The sequence below is a fragment of the Ambystoma mexicanum genome, chromosome 8 (assembly GCF_040938575.1).
Source record: "Ambystoma mexicanum isolate Mex_15411 chromosome 8, UKY_AmexF1_1, whole genome shotgun sequence".
In the NCBI taxonomy this organism is placed as follows: Eukaryota; Metazoa; Chordata; class Amphibia; order Caudata; family Ambystomatidae; genus Ambystoma; species Ambystoma mexicanum.
The window spans coordinates 293,672,835-293,696,303 of record NC_090929.1 but is presented as its reverse complement, the minus strand read 5'-3'; the positions used below and the strand labels follow the sequence as shown (position 1 = coordinate 293,696,303).

At 47.8% G+C, this 23,469-nt stretch overlaps 1 protein-coding gene across 1 annotated transcript in view; it reads right to left on the bottom strand.

Annotated features, from left to right (window-relative positions):
- The window catches only part of LOC138471850 (ER degradation-enhancing alpha-mannosidase-like protein 3), a 996,165-nt gene that overhangs the window by 517,721 nt on the left and 454,975 nt on the right, over positions 1-23,469 (bottom strand). The window contains exon 8 of the mRNA XM_069609693.1: positions 13,484-13,589. Within this exon, the coding sequence (XP_069465794.1) occupies positions 13,484-13,589 (106 nt within the window). The remainder of the gene's footprint in view (positions 1-13,483; positions 13,590-23,469) is intronic.

Genomic DNA, 23,469 nt, shown 5'->3' with positions numbered 1-23,469 from the left:
GTGTCTCTCCTTAAACCTGTTCAACCTGGGACCCGGGTAGCAATGCCACCGCAGCCAGTAGTAGTCGCCGGGGAGCCAGAATTCGAAGTCAAGGACATCCTGGATTCAAAGTACATCAGATCCAAATGGTAGACTTAGTAGACTGGAAGGGGTATGGTCCACAAGACGGGACATGGGAGCCTTGTGAGTACATCCATGCACCTCGCTTGCTTAGACGATTCCATCAAAACCATCCACACAAACCAGGACTAGACAGAAGAGCCACCTTGAGAGGGGCCTTGGGGGGTGGGGTGGAGTGCTGTCATGATTCCTGCCTCTCATTTCCCCAGCCCTCCAAGATATCAGGCTGGAGTCAGGCCACGATCACCTACATGGCCCTCAAGGGCCTCTCCATCCCTCCAAAGACCCACTTGGAGTCAGACTTAGCGTTTGTGGCACCAGACTCACTCACTCCCATAGGATAACATTATGGATTGGACTTGTAGTGCATTGATGGGGACAATATGGATGCCCCACATATTTTGGTTCCCAGAACTGCATGTGCAGTCTAGTCTTTTGGGTGTGGTTCAGCCCAGAGACACCTGGGATACCCAGAGTCTATTTAAGCCACGTCCAGGCTGAGAAACATGCTTTGTGTTTTCTGCACCTGCAGCCTGACACTCACCGTGTTCGGATCGGTCTCCAGTAGGCCTGCATCTTTCTTCTGCGCTCAGCTCCTGCAAGAACAAGAACACCGTTAGGAACAGCCATACCTTGCGGCGCTTCTGCCCATGATTCATCACTTCTTCTGTTCTGCGGGAATCTTCGGCGGTGTCATTCCCATCCCGGCACGCCGCTACCTAAGGAAAAGGGAAAAGAACAGAAAAAAGGCATTAGTAAGCATTCAGCAAATCTTCTCTTATTTTTAAAGACTGTACGAGCTTCAAACGCTTACCTGAATCCCAGCCGCTCTAGGGGAACCGTGTCTCCGGAACTTCTTAAGAAAACGTTGCGGCACCTAAAAAACACAGAAAAAGAACTTAGTTCAATACAAATACAAAAGGGTCGCATCACGCTCCCACTCACCTTCAGCGCTACTCATCTCAGCAGCACGTCGCCATCCCCGGACGCCGGCCATCATCTAAGGAAGGAAAGGAACGAAGTTAGAGAACTGTTCAAAAGACTCATTATACTTACCTGTCGGACTCTTGCCAGTGAAGTAACTAGGCAGCAACGAGCCCGCATCAATCAACGCGCCCCTGCGCTGAAAGCAGGACGGAGAGCACACTTTCCAAGAAAACAAGGGGAGCTGTGGATCAAAGGGAAGGGTTGGACCCCGGGGAAGAAGGGGTTCAAGCACACAGAGACAATAGGGAGTTAAACTCTACCAATCCTGTGTTTCAGGCCCAGTCTCCAGTCGAGTGGACTCCAGGGAAGGGTTTGAGGTCATAGGAGGTCGGAACAGGCTGAGTGACGTCCCTGTGGATACCAGATGAGCGTTACAGAAATGCATGTGATTTGGGGATAACTTCCTAAAATGGGTACAACTACTCTATACAAATACCCAAGCAGAGGACAGGGTGAATGGATGGCCCTCCCAGTTCTTTCCAATCGGTCGTGGTACGCGGCCCTCTCCCCCATCCTATTCGCCCTCAATTGAGCCACTCGCCCTATGGCTCTGCCAGAACGCAGCCTGGACGGGATTTAGATGGCCTGAGGGGCATGAAGATCGGATCTCTCTATATGCAGACGATCTCCTGATGGGGGATCCAGCCCGGACCTGCCCAATAGTAACACAGATGCTCAACCGTTTTGGTGAATTTAGCGGACTGAGAATTAACTGGGAGACATCCGTTCTCTTTCCGGTGAAGGATGGAATACTGGTTAACCCCCAGGACTGCCCGTACCGAGTGGAGCAGCACGGCTTTCGGGACCTAGGAATTTGGATATCCGGAGACCTCACTAATTATGTAACACGCAATTTCCACCCGATCATTGACTGCTTTGTTAGCGACGTACACCACTGGAAACTCCTCCCCCTGATACTCATGGGTAGAGCCGCACTCTTTAAAATGATGACTCTGCCAAGATTCCTATATGTTTCACAGACCGCCCACTCAGGATCCCAGGCTCTGAATTTGACCGGGTAGAGACCCTCCTCAGGGAACTCATATGGGGTGGAGGCCAACCATGTATAGCGCTGACCACGCTCCAAAGATCGATCTGAGAGGCAGGGATAGGGGTGCCCCGCCTCCAAACCGACTACTGGGCCTCACAACTTGCAGTGGTCAACGATCTGCTTAGGTAGCTAAGCAGATACAATCATCAGAAATGCTATTACGGTGAGTAATGCATGTCTTCTGATGCTTGTTAATCTGCACAGAATCACATGCTCAATCATAGACTAGCGAGCAGTACCCAGAGTTGGAGGTGGGTTGTGGGAAGGAACAGTAGTGAAAAGATGTCTTGGTACTGCTTGTCCCACCTGAAAATCAGACCTAGAATGAGTGTCTAGGCAATAGTGTTTTGTAAAGGTGTGTACAGAACTCCAGGTTGCCGCTTTGCAAATGGACTCTAGGGAAGCATTTGCAATGAATGCTATGAAAGCCTCAGTGCTTCGAGTAGAATGTGCTCTAGGCTTGAAGGGCAGTTCTCTCTTAGCAAGAGTGTAACAAAGTGTGATGCATTTGACTATCCACCTTGAGATTGCTGACTTGGAGACAGGATCTCCTTCTCTGCCATCCGCCACTGAAATGAAAAATTGGTTTGTCACATCTAACGTGTGTAAGCTTCTTTCGGCCATGTTAGAGGGGTTCTGTTACGCTCACCTGGTATCCACAGGGACGCCACCCAGCCCTGGTTGGATGATTTGCCCTCTCGAACCCTCTCCCGGTCCCTTGGTAATGCCTTTGGTTAAAGATGGGTCTGCAATATAGGAGAGCTGGATTCAATACCAGATTGTCTTTATGTTTTCCCACCTCCCTTGGCCTCAACTCCTTCCTCCCCCTTGGGCCTTCTCCTCACCTTAATATTGTAAAAGGTGGATTCTCCGTCCTGCTCCTCGTGGCAGGGGCGCGTAGATGTGGGGGTGAGCAGCGACCAAGTTACTTCACTGATGCAAAATCCAGGCCTGCTGCTACTCCATAGGTTTTCTGCTTTTCAGTCTTTATATGCAGTTCTTATGTTCCGTTTAGTTCGAATAATAATGTCTTGCTCCTTTCCTTTTAAGTATGGAAAGGTATTTTGATGTTGTCATGCAGTTTGAAGATGAGCATGGGCCGGTAGGCGAAAGCGCGGTGTGCACGATGCTGTCCGGTGAGTAATGCGCTCAGCTGTTCCGCCTTTTATATTGCTAACCGTAATGTTCCAGCAATGATACTGACCAGGAGATGACTACCCAGGTAAGAATTGTGTGGCTTTAATTTTGGAGGAAATGTGAGTAAACGCTTACTAATGCTGTCTTTCTTTCTCCTCTTTCCAGGTTATGGCATTCCAGGATGCATGCGGTGCCGGATGATGGAGTTCATACCTTCAGGTGAGTGGAACTGAAGTCAGCAATGGATTAAAGACAGGATACTGTTCCAGGTAAGTTTCGTAGTGTTCTTTCTCTCTCTGCAGGTCCTTGGTTTCAGGTAAACTGGCATCAAAGAACTGGACACGGTGAGCGTTACGCTGCCCACAGCAGAATAACGCAATGCATGTTCTGCTGTTTGGGTGTGGTTTAAATAGTCTCAGGTAAAGTAGTCCAAGTAAAATAGTCCCAGGCCTGCCACACCCAAAGTAGTCCAGGTAAAGTAGTCCCAGGCCTGCCACACCCAAAAGACTAGACCGCATAGCTCAGTTCCTTGTAAGTGAGCTATGTGTGTGCCTCCAAGTTGGCTAACCCCCCGCCCCCCACCCAAGTTAAATAGTCCCAAGTAAATAGTCCCATTCTAATGTTGGTATTCATGATGGTTATGAGCCTGGCGCCAAAGGCGCCAGGACTGACTCCAAGAGAGTCTTGGATGAGGTTTTAAGGCCTTTGACCTGGCCCTAACTGGAAAACTGACTTGCCAGTGAGGGCCAGGGGCAAGGGTCATGACAGTTCTGGAAGAAAGTGGGCAGTTCTATTGACTGATTCACGTGGAACTTGGAAATAAATGTAGGCGCAAATCAAGCGTGAGTGCGCAGAACCATCTTATCTTTGTGAACAGTAACAAAGGGGTCTAGTACTGAAATGGCCTGTAGTTGACTAACCCTTCTTATAGAAGGGATGGCCACTAGGAAGGTCTTATAGGTAAGGTCTTTATGACTTGCCTTGTGCATAAGCTCAAAGGGAGACCCCCATGAGTCTAGTCAAAACCACATCCGGGAGCTGGGTTTGAAATGAGGGGATGAATCCTCTTAACCCCTTCCATGAAAGCCTTGATAAATGGTATTTTCTACCACAACACCTGTTGTTGTGACGTAGTGTAGGCTGAGAGAGCAGCTAAGTGCACTTTCAGGCAATTAAAAACCAGGCCTGAATCTAGTAATTGAGTCAGATACAATACAATGTGAGTAGGAGAGCAGTCAATGGAAGTGACGCCCTTGGCCTTACACCAGATAACGAAACATTTCCATTTACCAGAATAACAGTATCGGGTGTTGGTTTCCTCGCTTCCCTGAGTATGTCTATACATCTCTGAGGGAGTTGAAGGTGTCCGAACTCTATGACCTCAGGAGCCAGGCTGCTAAGTTCAGATGTGGGCATGGGTGCAGTGTTTCTCCCCTGTCCCGAGATAACATGTTGTACGGGCAGGGCAGTTTCATAGGAGGGGAGAGGGACATCTCCATCAGATGAGAGAACCAGGGTTGGCAGGCCCACATGGGGGCCACCAATATCATGGTGACCGGTTCCTGGTGCATCTTGTGCACGATCATGTTGAGTAAGGGAGTCGGGTGGAAAAGTGTAAACAAATCTCCCTGACCATGCTATCCAGAGCCCATTCCCCTTGGAGCGGTTCTGTGAGTACCTTGAGGCGTAATCTTGGCATTGAGCGTTCTCCAGAGTTGCGAACAAGTCGATCTCTGGGAAGCCCCATTCTGCGAAAACGTTGGAGACGATGTCTTCGTGTAGTCGCCATTCGTACTCTACGGGCAGTGGGAAATCTCTGCTGAGCACGTCTGCCAGAAGATTGAGTTCCCCTGGAACGTGTTGGGACAACATGAACATCCTGTGTTTGAGAGTCCATAGCCAAATGTTTTGGGACAGCTTGGATAGCCCTGGAGAGTGTGTGCCTCCCTGTTTGTTCAGGAAGTACATGGCTGTGGTGCTGTCTGTCAAGATCAGGACTGTCTTCCCCTGTAAATGTGTTTGAAAGGCTTGCAGTGCTTTGAATACCGCTAATACCTCCAACAGATTTTTGTGGTTGGACGCTACTTGTGGGGACCACACGCTGAGCGCCGTCTGCTGAAGCAGGTGAGCCCCCCACCCCGTGAGATGCGTCGGTCGTGAAAGTGGCTTCTACGGTGGGGGTGGTGAAGGATTTCCCCTTCAAGAGGTTTTCCATCGACCACCACTGCAGAGAGAGAATGAGGGCTGGCGAGACAACTACCAGATCTTCCCATTGTCCGCTGGCCTGACACCACTGGCTGTTGAGCCACTCTTGCATGGGATGCATGCACAGACGCACGTGAGGAACTAAATACATGCGGGACGCCATCATTCCTAACAGTTCCATGGCTTTGCGTACCGTCACTTCCCGACTGGCTACATTCTGAGGGATCTGGAACAGCATGTTTTTAACCCTCTGGTTGGAGGGGAAGACTAGGCTGTCTTTTGTCTGAATTAGAGCCCCTAGAAACTGTTTGACTTGACTGGGGTCTAGGCTGGATTTCTTCTTGCTGATGGAGAATCCCAGACTGAATAAGAGATCTATTGTTTTCTGCGTGTTCAATAGGCATGTTTCGTAAGACTCCCCTGTTATGAGCCAGTCGTCGAGGTAAGGGTAAACCGGAGCGGATAGTCTGCGCAAGTGTGCTGCCGCTGCTGCCAGTACCTTTGTAAACACCTTCAGTGCCGAGGCAATGCCGAAGGGGAGTACCTTGAACTGATAGTGCTTGTCCTCTATCATGAACCTTAGGTATTTCCTGTGCGCTGGCAGCATTGAAATATGAAAGTATGCATCTTTCATGTCCAGTGTTGCCATGTAATCCCCCTGTTTCAACAGCGGGATTACTTGCTGTAAAGTTACCATATGAAACTTTTGAGGTTTGACACACTTGTTTGCTGGGTGCAAGTCTAGCACAGGGCGCATGGTGAGATCTTTTTTGGGTACAAGCAAGTACACTGAATAAATACCTTTGTTTACCTGTAGAATAGGGACAACTTCTATGGCGTCCTTTCCTAGAAGGGTCTCCACCTCTTGTAGCAGGATCCGCAGGTGGTCCGGCATCAGGCGTCTTGACTTTGGTGGTCTGAATAGGGGTGGTCAGGCAAATTCTATACAGTACCCATGGGCAACCGTCTTGAGTACCCACTGGTCTGTTGTTATCCCCTCCCATGCAGTAAGGAAAGATGTTATACGTCCCCCGACCAGGGTGGCATGGGAGGGGAGCTGGATTTGAAGGTCATTTCTAACCAGAGGCCGGGGCGCCTCTGGGGTTGGAACCTCGTCCTCTACCTTTCCCATGCCGCTTTCCTCTGGGTAGATAAGTGGTGGAGGCATTAGACCCTTGTCCCGAATTCCAGTTGTTTCCTGCATTACACTGGTTTTGGGGGAAATGCGATTCCCCCCGAACGGACCGGCGGAGAGGGTTTCTGGGTAATCTGTTGAAGGGACTTGAGTGTTTCATGTTCTTTCTTGGCTGTTTCCAGTGCATCGTCCACTGCCTTGCCAAACAGGTTGGTCTCCTCAACGGGTTTGTTAATCAGAACTGCTTGGGTCTCCGATTTGAAACCCGTGTTCCTCAGCCATGCATGTCACTTGAGCAAGGTACCTTGTGCCAGGGTTCTTCCTGTTGTCTCTGCAGCGATCACAGTGTTCTTGAGCACATTCTGGTTGACTTGCCTGCCTTCCGAAACGATGGCGAGCAACTTGGTCCGTGTAGGTGCTGGCACTTCCTGAAGACCTTCTTGCAGAAGGTTCCACTGGGCATCTGCATAGCTGGCCAATAGCATGGTGTTATTAGCTAATCGTGTGGAAAACGCAGCAGCAGTTGTAACTCTCTTTCCCGGTGCATACGCATACAGTCTCTTGGACTCCTTATCGGGTGGTGCCTCTCCTGTAGACAGTGGAACACCAGCCTGTTATCTAGTTGTGGTAACCACCAAAACATCTGGAGTGCCATGACCCTTGATGTAGACTGGGTTGGTCGGAGAAGGACGAAACAACTTTTCAATTCTACGGTTCACCGCCCTGGTTTGGGCTGGCGTCAACAAGGAAGGTGCCAATCTCTACTAAACGGAGTTTAACAAAGGGATGGCCTGGCTGGCCAGAGGTTTTCCTCTGAGTATATCCTCCACAAAATCAGAATCTGGTAAAGCTTCTTGAGTGGCGATCTGAAAATGGTCAGCAGCCTTTTTCAAGATGGTGTTGAACGCCATTTAATCATCCACTGGGGAGGCCTGGCGGGCCGGAGTGGAGGGCGGGGGGAATCTATGCACAGGACATCAGGGTCCTGGGTGGGAAAAGGGGACGTCCAAGGTTGAGCATCAACCTGACAACTGTCTTCCCAATTGTCTATAAGATCCGCCTGCTCATCCACATTGTAGTTTTCCAGAAAGGTGGCATCCTCATCCTGATCATATGTGTCCATAACATCACCATCTGTGAGGACACCGGTAAGCTCTGCATGTGGATCTTCCAAGGTCCTCTGGAACATTGGATACAGGCGTAAAAAGAAGGTCTTCTCGAGGTCTCTTGGGAGCAAGCGTCTCAGAATAAGATACACATTTTGCAATCTGTCCATACATCCCTCAAATTTCTCCCTGGTCCATGAGGATGAACCAGAGAGATGCAGGGGAGGAAAGGGTTCATTTTATTCTCTGTTGCGTCGAGATTTGTCCCCTAATGTACTAGACACAAGCACAGGACTCTCAGCATAGTCCTGGCGGGGTTCAGGGCGGTTTGGCGTGTCTTTCAGCACGTCACTAGGCCATTCTTTATGCTTTGCCGCCTCCTTCGATCATTCCTTCAGTCTAACTGCAGAAGCAATCCTTGCAATGCTCTCGCCGATGCTCGGGGAATCTGGTCGATCTACCGGCTGAACCGGAGGCTAAGCGTGTATTTTGGTGCCACCGGGGCCTTAAGCGGCGTTTGCGCGTCCTCCTGGTGCACTTCGACGGCCGCGCATTCTTTAGTGTTAGCGCCCTTTACTTTGGATTGCCAATTCTCAGGCCGCGGCTGCGGTCGCGGAGAAGGCTGCCGATCATGCCGATCAGAGGATCCCGTCGAAGTTTGGCGGTTCGGTTGGCGCTTTGGTACCCTTTGACAGTGCCGTCGAAGCACAACCTTGGGTTGACTGTTTGGTGTTATGATCACGTGCGCCCCTATCACCAAGTGTTTTCCCCATAGCGTGACTCGCATCGGAACTGGTGGGGTCGGGGACGGGCGTCACGGACCGAAAGCAGTCCGCCGTCCGGTCAATGGCTTGTCCCCCCATCAAAATCGGTGGTTGCGGCGGCAGGGGAAGAACATTCGGCCTGCGACATGCCGTAGGCCGCCCACCGCTTCAAGCGGTGCTCCTTACGCATCTTAGGGCGCAGGAGTCTTCAGGCCGCGCAACCCGCTTCTTTGTGGTCGGGTGGAAGACAATTGTTGCACCGAGAGTGCTCGTCTTTCCAAGGATATATGGCCCTACACGAGGGACAAAATCTAAACGGCGCCTTTTCCATAGCGAAAGACAGGTACAGCGATGACAAAACCCAGGGAGCAGAGAGGGTGAAAGAGGAAAGGCATACTTGTAAAGGATATGGCCACCCCGCCCGCACTAAAGATCAACGCAACACAAGTCAAACAAAAACTCTTAGATATTAACTGGATATATACAAAAGAAAACGTAACCGCACTTAGACTCTACTGCCAGGAAAATCCAGTACCTAGTAAAAGAGGAAAATCGCAACTTTATCTGAAGAAATTCCCCTGCAGACTACAGAGAATGGAATTTATGAGACTCCGGATGGACTTAATGCCTACGAAATACATTTTGGAAGCCAGGAACAAAAAGACTCTGAGGGACTATATTTGCAGGTGGCGCGGAGGGCAAAAGGACACCTTGCGCCATTTGATTATGCAATGCCCCGGTTTGAATAATAAGAGAAACAGATGGATGGGCAGATTCGTCGGGAAATTTGAAACGAGAACATCGGATCATTGGTGGTCCGCGTTTCTTCAAGGGGAAAGCATTGCTTTGGTGCAGTCTGTACTCGGTTTTTTGAAAGATCTCTTTCCTAGCATAGACAAGACGGATGAGCCTACTAGACATGTAACGAACACTTTACCTTGGACTAGTAAATATGTAATGAATACTTTTTGTTGATTCAGTTGAAGGGCGCTTTTGGGAATAGTTCCTCTATTACATAACTAACGCATGAACCTTTGAAATATCTTAAAGTGAGCTGATGACAATGATGACAAAGATGACGATGTTTTTTAATCTTTTTTATTTTGTCCTTTTCTTGTCTCTTTTTCGCTCTCCTTTTTCTTTCTTTTCTTTTCCGAAATCTTAAATTTTGAAACAAGCTTAAGGGTTTAATAGCTGTAAAACCAAATGCTTAATAAAAAAATAAATCAAAAGTTATTCTGGCAAATCTTCATTGTCCTCCTTGGCACTCCAGACCTGGAAAGGTTAGGGGAGGGAGTCATTCCCATAATATCAAGCCTGGTGAACCATTTATAGATATGAAACTGATGTGAAACAGTCTACCTTGGAAGGCAAGGCAAATCGAAGTTTAACTTTACTTTGTGCACCTTTGGAACTTTGTTTTGTTAAGAAACTTTGAAGAGATTCACCTCTCACCTTATTTTGAGTTCATAAGTGTAAGGGCAGAAAATAGGTTGTTTTGAACACAACGGTGGACTTATATTTATTTCAGATCCTGATCGACCCCTTCATTTATTATTTCGAGGTAGGGAAATTCCCCTTAGTCCTAGGGAAAGCTAGGTATTTTCCAACCTCTTATACGTATAAGGTTATACACCAAAACATGCCACCACTGTGTACCCCTCACACAATAGACAACCTTATCCTTGTCAACGCGGGTGTTGCACCCCAGCACTCCCCAAATCCCTTCCACTGCTGGCCTCTTCTCACCAACCCCACCCACTGAACTGCTCTCTCTAGTCCTACCCATTGCCCCCCACCTGTGCATACCCTTCTTTTTTTTCATGATCCTCTCCCTCCTGTCCCCCAGGTTGCCCGATACGCTTGGCTGTCCAGGCTGCAGCTTCCGGCACCCTACTTTTCCATGTGAAAGGTCTTCTGTGGGCAGCATTTCCTGTGTGGCCTCTATTGTGGGCACACAGGAAACATGCTCATGAGACCCTACATGGGCCTGATTAGGAAACGTGCATGTTGTATTTCTTCCATGTACTTTTTACAAAGTGACACATTGTATAGCTCAATTTCCATTCATAAGATGCAGAACACATTCTCATGGAAAAATACTAACATCATTCAGAAATGTGCTTGTAATGGAGGCTGTCTGCCAAACATTGAATTATTTGCTTATTCAGTGTAAAAAAAAGCTATAATTTGAGAGACTGCACAAGCCTTCTTCCTGTAGGTGAAATGTAATTACTCTTCCTATTTGTATTTATTCAATAATGTGTTACAGTTTATATTTAAACTTTTCACATGATTATATAAAATCAGAACTTAGAAAGAGAAAAAAGAAAAATAAAGAGAAAAATTATATGAATAGCAAGCATCATTCTTAAAAAAAAGGAAGAACATAAAAGTAAATATCATAATTATCACATTTTAAATAAAGCAGTGGAAATGTGATGTAATCAACTAGTGTGGTATTACACCAAAAGCTGTATAACATTTTTTAATTACACCTGCCTTTAGGTTTCGTTGTGCCTACAAGCCTCCAGTAGACTTTTAGGTATGAAGAAATAAAGCTAAGAAAATAAGGTTGTATCGTTTGTAAGCTCCGGTCACTCCTGCTCCCAGTTCACAACCTGTGACAACAGTCTAATATCTCATGTTCTGGGAATTACCTGACTGCTTCCCCCACCCCAGCGTAATGAAATTGATACGAAATAGGACCAAGATCCACATGCACTTATGGGACACTATTTCTGAGGTCCAGAGCTGTTTCTTGGTAAAACAGTTACTTATAGTTGAGCTTTATTTGGCATTCCTCCTACTGCCACTGCAACTCTGTCTTGTCTGCATATTTGCTTTTTTTGAGGAAAACTTGATTCCTGGATGAGATATTTCTGATTGCTTGACTCAAGATTGAAACACTGGTACATATCTCTAAATAAGTACAGGCATGCTCATTTCCTGTACCTGATAAATCGAGACTCATTGATGTTACAGCTCTCAATTAATTTACTCTATTTAAATGAGGACCCATCTCCAATTCAAACTAGTAATTACTGCATGATTGCAGTGGGTACACAAGTTAATTTCATCGAAAAAGTAGGGCAATGTACACCAGAAAAGGTTGAGTGGCAGGCCGCTAAATCATGCTTTCTTTCAGCTTTACGAAACGTGACCCAGCAAGGAGTGACAAGTAGATTTGTTTACATGACAAGTAGATTTCTTGAAGTCTTGTCCCTTGGACAGGTAGATTATTAAAACAAATTTCACTCCTCTTTATTCTGCTCTACCTCCAAGCATCAAAAATCCTATCCCTGCTCAGTGCTGGAAATTGACTTTTTTAATTGGAGGATCCCACCCAGCGGGTGGGGGGTGGCATCGGCAGGCAGAGGGTGGCGTATTTTACCCGCCTCTCAAAGATCTGCATTCAAGCTTCCTTCTCAGACCTTCCTTAGTACCCTAATCTGCTTCTCTGCCTTAGTGTACTCCTCTTTCTCTCTGCTCATTGTCCTACCTAAAATCATAAGAGCCACAGGGACGGCATGAGAGCCTTTCAACTGTTTCAAATTAAAGGGGCCTCAAGCATTTGGGGGGGGCGGCAGCCATTGCCCCCATGTTGCCAGTCAGCAGTCTTGTAACAGCAATATATTCATTTCTATAGTTTGAGCCTGGGGCTTAAAATGTGCACTTGCATTACAAGTTGCGTTTTCTGGAACCCTTCTGGCCGTCACATCCCACAGGACATACACAAGTGTTATCACCTCATTGCCGTCTAACACAGGTTACTCCACATCAGCAACTGGTTGACAAAGAAGGGGTTATAGCTCTTCAGTGGACATTTAGTGTTTAAAATCCCTGCTTGCAGGCGGTCTCGTGATAATCAGTGGCTATAAACCTCATCTTTGTCGCCATTGTAATGTAAGCACCTCTGGGGTACCTCACACTGTTTTTGCTCTAAGCAGGTGACCCCCCCTGCTCTCCCACCCATCCTGTTTAAATGGCCACCCCACACATCTTCAGCCAGGCCTGAAGTGCTATTTCATTGATATAGGTCACTCGGAGAGATCTCATCCCAGTATCTGCAAAAAAAAACTTAATGGTACTATATTATGCATTAGACACACACTAGGGCCTACTTTAAAACTACTTTAAGCAACAACATCGATAACCACTCTGTTTGCATACACAACCTCCAAGCACTTTTTAAAACTAAGTTAAAGCAAGCACTAACATTGTTAACTAAACAGGATACCTGGGAAAACAAAACATTTACAATGCATGGGTCAATAGGAGGGCCAGGACTGCAATAAACACAACACCTGTAATCAGTGCTGCAGGGCTGCATACAAGAAAATGTTAAGCTACAAGAAATTCCACAGAGCTCTGCTAAGACCTCCAAGCGGGCTTGTGGGGACGTGTCTTGCCTCTGAACCAAGCGACCACCGTTCAAATCCCAGCCTCGCTGCAAAGTTTAAAGAACTTTCCAACATTCTAAAATAAATATAGAATGCACATGGAGTTCCCTTGATTGGGGAGCCGGATCAGAGACCCGACAAGACCTTTTTTTGCCAGATCCCATTCCCAGATCCGTAAAGATCCGGCCCAATGTCAGCACTGTCCCTGCTCACTAACCGGTTCCTCATTACTTCCTACGTCAGAATCGCATACCAGCACAAACGTATTGCAAACTCTACTCAAAGGATACAAACCCCTCCAAAGATTACCTACATCCTTGTACCACAGCATGACAGGGTTTAATTTTCTAGGACTATCATGCCAAGCACAGCTGAAGTAATTATAGGTTTACAAACTGGCAAATGAGGAATGTTGAGAAAAAGTGCCCAATGAAAATACAAAAAACACTCTGTGCATCTTTGCCCAACGAGACACCATGTCCATCTCCCCAAGGATGAATGGTGCTGTGGGTCTCCAACTTTTGGAAAAAATACAACAACAAAATATTGTTCATTCTCATGAATACTTTACTTACCCCTTCGTATCCAGTCTCCACTGTGAATGTTGATGACTGTTCCCACCAAGTTATTCCCCTTCTGACGCTTTTCCCAGAGGACATCAAGCGCTCTCCTTGCATAGTCCTAAATTAGAAAAGAGCACAATAAAGGAAGTAAAAATGGGCTTACGGTGTTTTTGATGTCTTAACTACACAAACATACTTTTAGAAGCCCTTTAATTGTTCAACCGTGCACAGATGTGCTCAAGGTTTCCCATTGTGATTACAGGAGACTGCTTGAGAGTTCTGAGTGCTATAGGGTGCTGCTGTCGTTTTATCACTGTGAAAAGACCACAAGCAGTACATCTCAAGTATCTAGGGGAGTGTCACCTCATCTGCTGGTATAGAGCCATCGCGCCAGTTTAGTGTATCCAGATCATCTCTGTGTAGCGTTTCGAAGAGCACTGTAAGGAAGCCCATTCCTGGGTCTTGGCATGTCACAATAATAAGCCATGTTGATGCCAAATGCTAATTTTCAAGCCCTGTGGCAGTTGGTAGTTTGGGGTTCTACTCTAACTGATGTTTTGAAGCCATCAACAGGCCTTAAAATGAAAAGAAATAAAACACAAGATGGCATGTGTTAGAAAAACAGCAAAAAAACAAATATTTCCTATCTACTTCAATGGAAGCCCCGCATGTATTGCCATGCTCCTTGCGACCCTAGCCCAACTTTTGAGGGTGGTACTTTTTTTTCAACAAATAACAGACAACCAAGGCAGGAAGGGGGAAGGAACCACAAGGAGAACGAAAAATGAAAAAGAGAAGGGGAACAAGGGGGACTTGGAGGAAGAGACAAAGCAGCTGTACACATTTGCGTTATTGCTCAGCATATGGGTGAACGGCAGTCTATAGTAACTGTTATGGCGCCCGTGGAGCTGTGGCCGGATAGAGGTACGCCCAGGTAGGTTCCATCTAATGTTCTGTAACCCTGGTTTCTCTGAAGTTACAACAGGGAATCAGCTCCGTGAAGACCCTTCAGTCCAATTTCGCCAACCAACAGAGGGATGGAGGTTGCCGGGAAACTGCCGGAAATTGTTCTGTGTAGTCTAGGAAAGGTGCCCAGATGCCGTAAAAGTTTCTCCTGTTTCCGTTGCGGATGGCTGTGATTTTCTCCCATGCTACAGCTATTTCCCAGAATTTGGCCCACCAGATGGGATTCGCCAGGCCTTCGGGGTGTTTCCACAGCCTGGCTAAGGATATTTTTGTAGCTGTGAGCAGGTGAGAGCATAGGTCCGCTAGGCGGCCAGTCATTGCGAACTGCACTCCGCCCGTGCCCCCCAGTAGGATAATTCCCGGGTCCCAAGGCATCGTCAGTCCTGTGATTAATCAGAATTGCGTTGCTTTCGGACAGGTCCAGAGAAGGTGGAAGAGGGTGCCTGCGGCTGCGCAGCCTCTCCAGCATTGGGATGGGATTGTTGGGTTGCTTTTGTTCCAAGATTTCTGGAGTCAGATACCGCCTGTAACACACCTTGATGGCCCCTTCCTTATTTGTGATGCATTTTGAGCTTTTGTTCATTCGTGTCCAGATTCAGTCCCATTCTTACGGTTCCAGTTCTGTACGCATGTCCTTTTCCCATTTCTGCATGTAGTCTTCCTTTTTACTGGGATCTGTTTTGTCTAAGAGTTTGTATAAGAATGAGATTTTCCCTTGCTGTTAGGGAGTGTTCCAGTGCCGTTAGGTCTCTGCCCCCGTGAGTCTTTGTATTATTGTGGGATAGACAGTGTCTAAGTGGCGTGTAGCAGAATCGTTCGGTTTCCGGCACTTGGAATTTAGTTTTGCATACTTCGAACGTTAGCAGGGTACGATTGGCAAAGAAGTCCGCTACCTGCTTCAGGCCCCCTTCTCTTCACCTGCCAAATCCGTTCAGGGGTAAGCCCGGGGAGAAGTCCCGGTTGTTCAAAATTGGGGATAGGAGGCCCACAGTGCTTTTGGAGCCCCATTTGCGGGCTGCCTTTTTCCAACTGTCTACCGTGTTCCTGGTGGCTGTCAGAGGGCCCAAGTTGGGAGGATCTCGGTGCCTTGTAATGTGCAGGAGTGCGGACGGCGTGTGCTGGCTCCAGTCCTCCTCCATTTTCTTCCAGCAGGGTTGGTTCGTTGTTGAGCACCACACAAAGACTTGCAAGAGTTGTGCTGTATTGGGTGACGTCCAGAACCCCCATACCACACGTGGATGTGCCCTGGAGCATTATCTGCTTCGCGATCTCTAGTCATAGAGCTTTCATGGATTTGTTGGCTTGCGTCACGGTAAGGAAGACCTCATCTGCGTACATGGAAGCTTTGTAGGTGGTCCCCCTCACCTCCGCCCCATGCATTAGTGGATTCCTTCGAATTCTGCTGGTGAAGGGCTCCATGGAGAGGGCGAAGATTAGAGGTGAGGGGGCATCCCTGTTGCGTGCCTCTAGTGATGGAAATTTTGGGGATCTAGTGCCATTTATTCTAAGGCACGTGGTTGGGTATTGCTAGTTGGCTAGAGACCATTTTATGAACTTTGGGCCAAACCCGAAGTGGGCTAAGGATTCCTGAATATATCCCCAGTCCAACAGATCGAACGCTTTGTGTGCGTCGAGAGAGAGCACCACTAAGTCCGCCCCGTTCTGTTTGCGTTTTCAATTATGTTTAGGGTGCGCCTAATATTGTCACGCGTCTACGGCCTGGAATGAAGCCCGTTTGGTCTGGGTGTATCAGGTCTGGGAGAACCGGAGCTAGTCTATGTGCTAGGACCTTTGAGAAAATCTTGGCGTCATTGTTCATCAGTGTAATGGGTCTGTATGATGCACATTGCTCAGGATCTTTCCCCGGTTTTGGGATGAGTGCTGTTAGAGACTCTTACATTGAGGGTGTGACGGTGCCTGTGGAGAGGAACATGTTAAAGAGGGATGTGATGTGGGGGGCCAGGATGTGTGCGCATTTTTTGTAGAACAAAGTGGAGAATCCATCAGGACCCGGGGCAGAATTCTTTAGGGTTATTACTTTGGATATTTTGGTTGCCGTTATTGGGCGCTCGAGGTGGGGTTGAGGGTTCACCTTTTGGGCCGAGTGTAGGTACATGGTTTATGCTGCTTTATCTGCTGGTGCCCCGGACATTACTTCCCTGTGGTGTTCTACCATGAGCTCTAGCTTCCCCCTCTGAGAAGCAGGGTTTGCCATTCAGGGTGCGGAGGACCTGAATATTGTTCCGGGTGTGTCATTTTTTTTCATGACAACATTTTATTAAGTTCTAAATCGACATATTATCAATGACAGTACAGAGACACCAAATTGCAATATTTTAGTAGCATTGGATATTATGATAGCCAAGGATCAGTGGACGCCAGCAGGAACTCTATTGTTTGCCTTCGCGTTAGCCATCTAGTTAACGGCAGTCTTCGGACAGCGCGGGAAATCTAGTTGCATAATCCATGAAAGGACCCCAAATGTTCATAGCCTTATTGAAGGTATTAGTTCGAATTGCAGTCACTTTTTCCGCCACCGCAATGTCCCAACACTTGGACCACCATAATGCAACTGAGGGACCATCTGCATTCTTCCACAATCGGGCCATGGCCATTTTTGCTGCAAGGAGTAAATGCGTACACAGACGTGGAATATGCCCCCGAGATTGGTAGAGCCCCCCCACCCGTTTCACCCAGGAGAATGATTCCCGGATCCCAGAGATGTCCTTGATATGTTTGATCACCTCCCTCCAGTATACTTCCGCCTTTGGACAGGCCCATACCATGTGAAATAGGGAGCCAGGGTTGGTGCAGCCACGCCAGCAACCGTCAGACAGCTTTGGATTCGTTTTATTGACCTGAACTGGCGTCACGTAATATCTATAACAGAGCTTGTAACCTCCCTCCCTATCCGTCGTACATTGTGAGCTCTTGTGCAATCTAGCCCATATTTTGTCCCATTCCTCTATTTGTATTTCCCGACCCAGATCCTTCTCCCATTCATCCATGTACCTTTCTTTTTTCTTGGGGTCAGCCCTGTCCAGGAGGCGGTACAACGCCGAGATTTTACCTCTTTTGGTTGGAGTTGTGAGAGTAACCTTTAGGGCTGTCAGCTCTCTGGCGCATTTCTCACGCACCGCCTTGTGCGACAGCCAGTGCCGTATTTGGGCATAGCGGAATCTTTCCTGCTCTTCTATCCTGAATTTCTCTTTGCATCTTTCAAATGAGATAGGAGATCCCTCCTCCATAAAGTCGCCTAATCTGCGCAGACCACCTTCCTCCCAAGCCCGAAAACTATTGTTACAACAGCCCAGTGAGAATTCTGGGTTGTTCTACATAGGCGTGAGGGGGCCAAGTGTGCCCCTTATACCCCATTTTCTTGCTGCTGCTTTCCAGCTACAGCTAATTGTAAGTGTGGCATTTATGGGGCATTTATTTGTTTGCGCTTTAATTTCAGGCAAATGAGGCAGGTCCGCAGGATTAACCGGGCACCAGAACTCCTCAATCTGCGTCCATCTCGGCACATCCTCTTCTTGCACCCAGGAGAACGCATGCGATAGCTGTGCCGCCAGGGTGTATCTAGCTATATCTGGGACTCCCAGCCGACCCTGGTTCTTGTCTCTCAACATTATTCGTTTAGCAATGCGAGGTCTCTCCCCCCCCCACCCCCCTCCCCCCCAAGTCAAAACCCTGCAATGTTGTTTGCATATCTACCAGCACTGGGCCCGGGATACGGGTCGGGAGCGCTGAACAAAAATATGGCCATCTGAGAATTATGTTCATTTTTATGGCCGCAATTCTCCCGAACCAGGAAACCTCCCCAGAGGCCCACTTCTTTAAATCCCTCTTAAGAGCTGCGATAAATTGTGCAAAGTTCGCAGCATATAGCCGGGTCGGATCTCTAGTGATACCCACCCCCAGATATTCAATCGCGACTGTTACCCATGGGATTGGCAACAATCGGTTTAGGAAGGACCTATCTTGCTTGGAGATATTAATAGCCAGAGCTGAAGATTTGTCTAGGTTGACTTTGAACCCTGAGAATGCCCCAAATTCTTCGATTTCCTTTGATAGGGATTCTAGAGAGGAGGTCAGATTTGATACTGTTATCAATACGTCATCCGCATAAAGCGCAATTTTGTATTCCCTGCCTCCAATCTCAACTCCCCCAATCCTAGCATTCTGCCTAATCCTGGCCGCCAGAGGCTCCATAGATAAAGCGAAAATCAGAGGCGAAAGTGGGCACCCCTGTCTCGTGCCCCTTGAGATCCGTATTACCTCGGATCTCCTGCCATTGACTCGCAGCTGTGTCGTGGGGGCTTGGTAGTTGGCCATTACCCATGTGATGAAATTAGGACCAAACCCGAAATGGTATTGCTTTGCTCGTAGATACCCCCAGTCCACCAGATCAAATGCTTTATGAGCATCGAGAGAGATCACTGCAGCCCCGCCCCCAGATCTGTGAACATGTTCAATGATGTCTATTGTCCTCCGAATATTATCATGGGTCCCTCTTCCTGGTATAAATCCCGTCTGATCGCTATCGTTCAGACCCGGCAATACCTCTCCCAATCTGACCGCCAATATTTTAGCAAAGATCTTACCATCATTGTTCATTAGCGTGATCGGGCGGTACAAAGTGGTCAGTTCTGGAGCCTTTCCAGGCTTGGGAAGTAAGACAGTTAACGACTCCGCCATGCACCCAGTTACAGAGCCAGATGACGGGAAGGAATTAAAGAAATCCACTAGATTGGGAACCAGAACCTGCAATATTTCTTATAAAAGAGTGCAGATAGGCCATCAGGGCCGGGAGCCGTAGATTTCAAGGCTTTAACGGGTGTGTCATTTTTTAGGTTTGTGTGCTAGTAGGTGGTTCGGCTTGTTGCGGGTTATATAGTAAAACTGCCTGGTGTATGCTAGCGCACGTGCTGATGTATCTGCCAGGTGCATCTCTAGAGCGGTTTTCGCTTTCTTAAGTTCTCTACCTATTTTGGTGGATTGCTGATTCTTGAATTTACCCTCCAGCTCTGCGACCCCCATCTTCTAATCTGGACTGTTGTAATTGGTTTCTTCTCCTTTGTGCAGCAGTGCAGCTCATCACTACCCCTTGTATCACTGGCTTCATTGCGTCCCAAACTAGTGCATCAGGGGAACCTTGCGCTGTTTTCTTCGAAATAGCGAGTGGTTGCTTCGGATAGTTTGCTGCAGGTTGCTGTGTCCGCTAGGATGTGGTCTTGAAATGTCCAGTACCTTTCATGGGGCTCTGGCTGGCCCTGAACTCGCAGCCGAGCTATAACTGGGGCATGATCCGATAGAATTCTGTGACCAATCTGCACCTCTTCGAAGCATGGGAATAGGATGCTAGTTGCTAGTAGTAGATCCAGTCAGGAGAATCCCTTGTGCATGTGTGAGTAGTACGTGTAGTTGCGAGCTCCCTCGTTGGGGAGCCTCCATGTGTCTACTGTGCCAGTTTCCCTTAGGAATTCTGAAAAGTCAATAGAGCAGGTGAAATATTCTCTAGAGGGAGGGAGCGTTTTGTTGTTGTGTGGGGCTGGGGTTAGATTAAACTCACCCCCAATTAGCAGGTGGCCCTCAGCAAATGTGGTTATGGTTGGATGGATGTGCCAGCAGAAGTGGTCCTGTGCGTTGTTTGGACAGTATATCGACCAATTGTAATTAGCTGCTCGTTTAGGTGTCCCTTGACCAGGAGGCATCTACCGGCTGGGTCGTGCTTGACTGTGATCCGTGTGAGGGGGACCTCGCGGCTAATTAGTAGGGCCACTCCACTTTTCTTCTGGCCTGAGGTGGTGAAGTATCGCTTGGGGTAGTGCTTGAAATTAATTTGCTTTTCATCTGTTTTCAGGAGGTGCGTCTCTTGCAAGCAGACCACGTCCACGGATAGCTGGGCTAGTCTGCGCTCAACTGATTTACGCTTGTCCGGAAAGTTCAGCCCTTGCACATTCCAGGTTACCAACGTGAGCTCAGTATTTGGGCCTGTCATCGGGGTCACTTCCTGTGGTTCTGCTTCATTGGTCCTAAGGTGCTTTTCTTTCTTAAGTGTGTGCTTGCAATTGTTGGCTGCCTTTGAGTCTCCCCTGCTGAGCCCTTGTTCAGACTGGTCTCTTTGCTTCTGCTCCCCCCTTATAACTCATCCCACCCCAATAACCCATGTGAAACAGGTTGTTGGGACCAGCCCTCGACCAACAGGGTTCCTGGCTAGGCCCTCGCAACCGCTCTGTCTAGAGGCAGCAGGGCCTCCTGCAACTGTAGGTAAAGCTCCATGTTAGCATACTGCTGTAAGCTCCTGATCCACTTAGTGTTTGGCGTGGGTCTGACCTGTGGGCTCCTCCGGTTCGTGAGGAGGCCTGTAGCTAGAGCCAAGGGGCCTTGCAAGTTGTTAGTTCTCCGGCTGGATTGCAGGCGAGCGACACTGGGTCCCGGTAGGGCTTTAGATTCATTGTTTTGGGATTTATGGAGTAGAATAGCTAGAGATGACCCTCCTTCAGATTTTGTTATTTTGACAGTTTTTGAGTGGAGGACCCCTGATTCTGCGTCATCTACCAACTCGGGTCCATGGTTTTGTGAAGTTTCTCTGAGAGCCACGCTCGGAGGCCATTTCCTTGGCAATGATATCCTCATTGTCCTCTGGGTTTAAGAATCTCTCCACTTAATCCAGGGATCGGACGAGCCAGGGCCTACCTTCCCAGGTGAAGTTCAAAGCTGTAGGGAACCCCCAGCGATACGTGATTTTCCTTTCACAGAGCCATTCAGTGACAGGTTTGAGGGATTTCCGCTTTACTTCAGTGTCTTGATTCACTGTGTGGGGACCGGTTAGTCGAGAAGGCTACCACAGTGAAGGAGGACTCTGTCCCCCCAATGAAGTCAATGGTGCTGCACTACATCATTGTGCTGCACTACATCTTCCCAAAACAAGAGTGTTAGAAAAGATACCTCTGAATGCAATCTTCCCTCCATATTATGGACCCCCCCCAAACTTTTTGCTTTTGTTTGGCTATCCTAACCTGACCTTTTCCAGTGGAGCAGAGACTTTTTCTTCACTCCCCAGGGCTTTTGCTCATTTGCTATGGGGAAACTGACACATCCTTCAGGCTGTCAGTACTGGGAAACTAGGTTTCCCTTTGTCTTTTACTTTGTTTCCATTTCTTGGTAACTTTTTATCAGTGCGCAAAGTACATTACTGTACCGTGCACTGGGGTCCTTTTGTTGTATGGCCCTAGACACACTCTAAGGAATGTTTGGTGAATGTACACGTGTGCCTAGGATGAACTGGTGCCAGCAGATTACTGTAATGGTATTTTACCTATTTTTAAGCAAACCATACCACATATGGGCATGCCTGAACGCCTTCTAAAAATAAACTACAACGCATACAAAACGCGGCAGCCAAAATACTCATCAAACTACCCCGGAGAGAACACATCACACCAATGATGAAAACGATACACTGGCTACCAATAAAACAGCGAATCAATTTCAAATCAATTTGCATAACGCACAGAGCAATCCACAACCAAGTTCCTAAGAGAAATAATTAACCTACATCTCCCAACAAGGATGCTCAGATCCAGCAGCAACATCCGATTGGAACCAAAACCATAAAACAAAAGAAAATTCAGAGGTTCCTCTTTCTCTAACCTCGCCCCAAAAACCACACAAGAGATAACCTATTCAGAAAACTCCCCAAATCTTGGGTCTTCACCCCATAACTAGAAAGAACACCCAAGGGGGCATATAGACAGCTGAAACGATGCTGAGAGAAGAAACCGATCCTCCCTATCCCCCTAAGTGATCGCCCATAAACATAAGTTAGGGTAGAACAATCTACGGCACATGAACCTACCAATTGAAAGATAGATAAGATAGAACCATACCAAAGAACAATCACAGAGAGATCGGGATGGAAGGGTAAGGATGATACATCAATAAAACCTTGGCCTACAACGTACACACAGGCAGCAATGGACCACCAAGAGGAAATAGATAGGAAGGGAGTAGGTGATTGTTAAAAGTACAGCACCATTTCCAGAGTGGGGGACAATGCACGCCCCTACCTAGTACATCACGTTTGAAAATGACACAGCTGGGAACGTGCCACGAAATCACTCAGAACTATTAGACGGACAGGAAAGAAAAGTCAAAGAATAAGCCTACCCATAGGACGACCGTATACATAGAACAAGAATTATAAGGACCAAGAGACATATAACCCACTAACCCAAAGCTCAAATCTCTGCATACTTAACTCACACGAAAATCCACAAAACCATCTTCTCGCTCAGCAAACCGCACGCACTTCACCACACTGCAACAACACATATATCACACCAACAGCACACGAGGACTCGCATCGATCCAATATTCACACCTAAGCTCAGCGCACAGTGAAAACTGAACTGAAGCTGCCAACAGCACACCACTTTTCTCACTTTCCGATTCCCTCTTCTCCCGACTAACACACCCCCCGCCTTCTTGTTAGCAGATCCGCCTGAGCGCCTGGGGACCAATTCCATTGGTGACGGTGCGCGGTACAAATACCTTTAACGTTAACATTTACGGCAGATGGCTCATGACTGTGGGCAGTGTTGGCAAAAATGGCTGTGCCACGAAGTCTTTAGTTATGTCCTTTGGCCATCTTGTCCCTTTGCCTTCCCCCAGGTCGAGCTGACCTGGGACTTCCTTATTTGGGCATGCAGCCTCCTGCGAAAACTGCAGCTTTCGCATGCTCCTGCATGCCAGGTCTGCTATTTACCAGGAAGAGGGATGGGACTGTCTGGTCCCAATCCACACTACTGGTGCAAGGATGTCTGGTATGCATGAATACATGTCGACCACCATGGACCATGATTGGACCACGGCTGGTGTGCATGCAAGGGAGCAAATCTTCTTTTGGTTGTCCAGATTTGATCATGCATAGAACTTTGGATAAGAGAAGGGGGCCTGCATCCATTCCAGGTCGATCTACAGTGGTTCATCTTCAACTACAGAAGGAGCCAAGTATCCTGTGAGCTGAA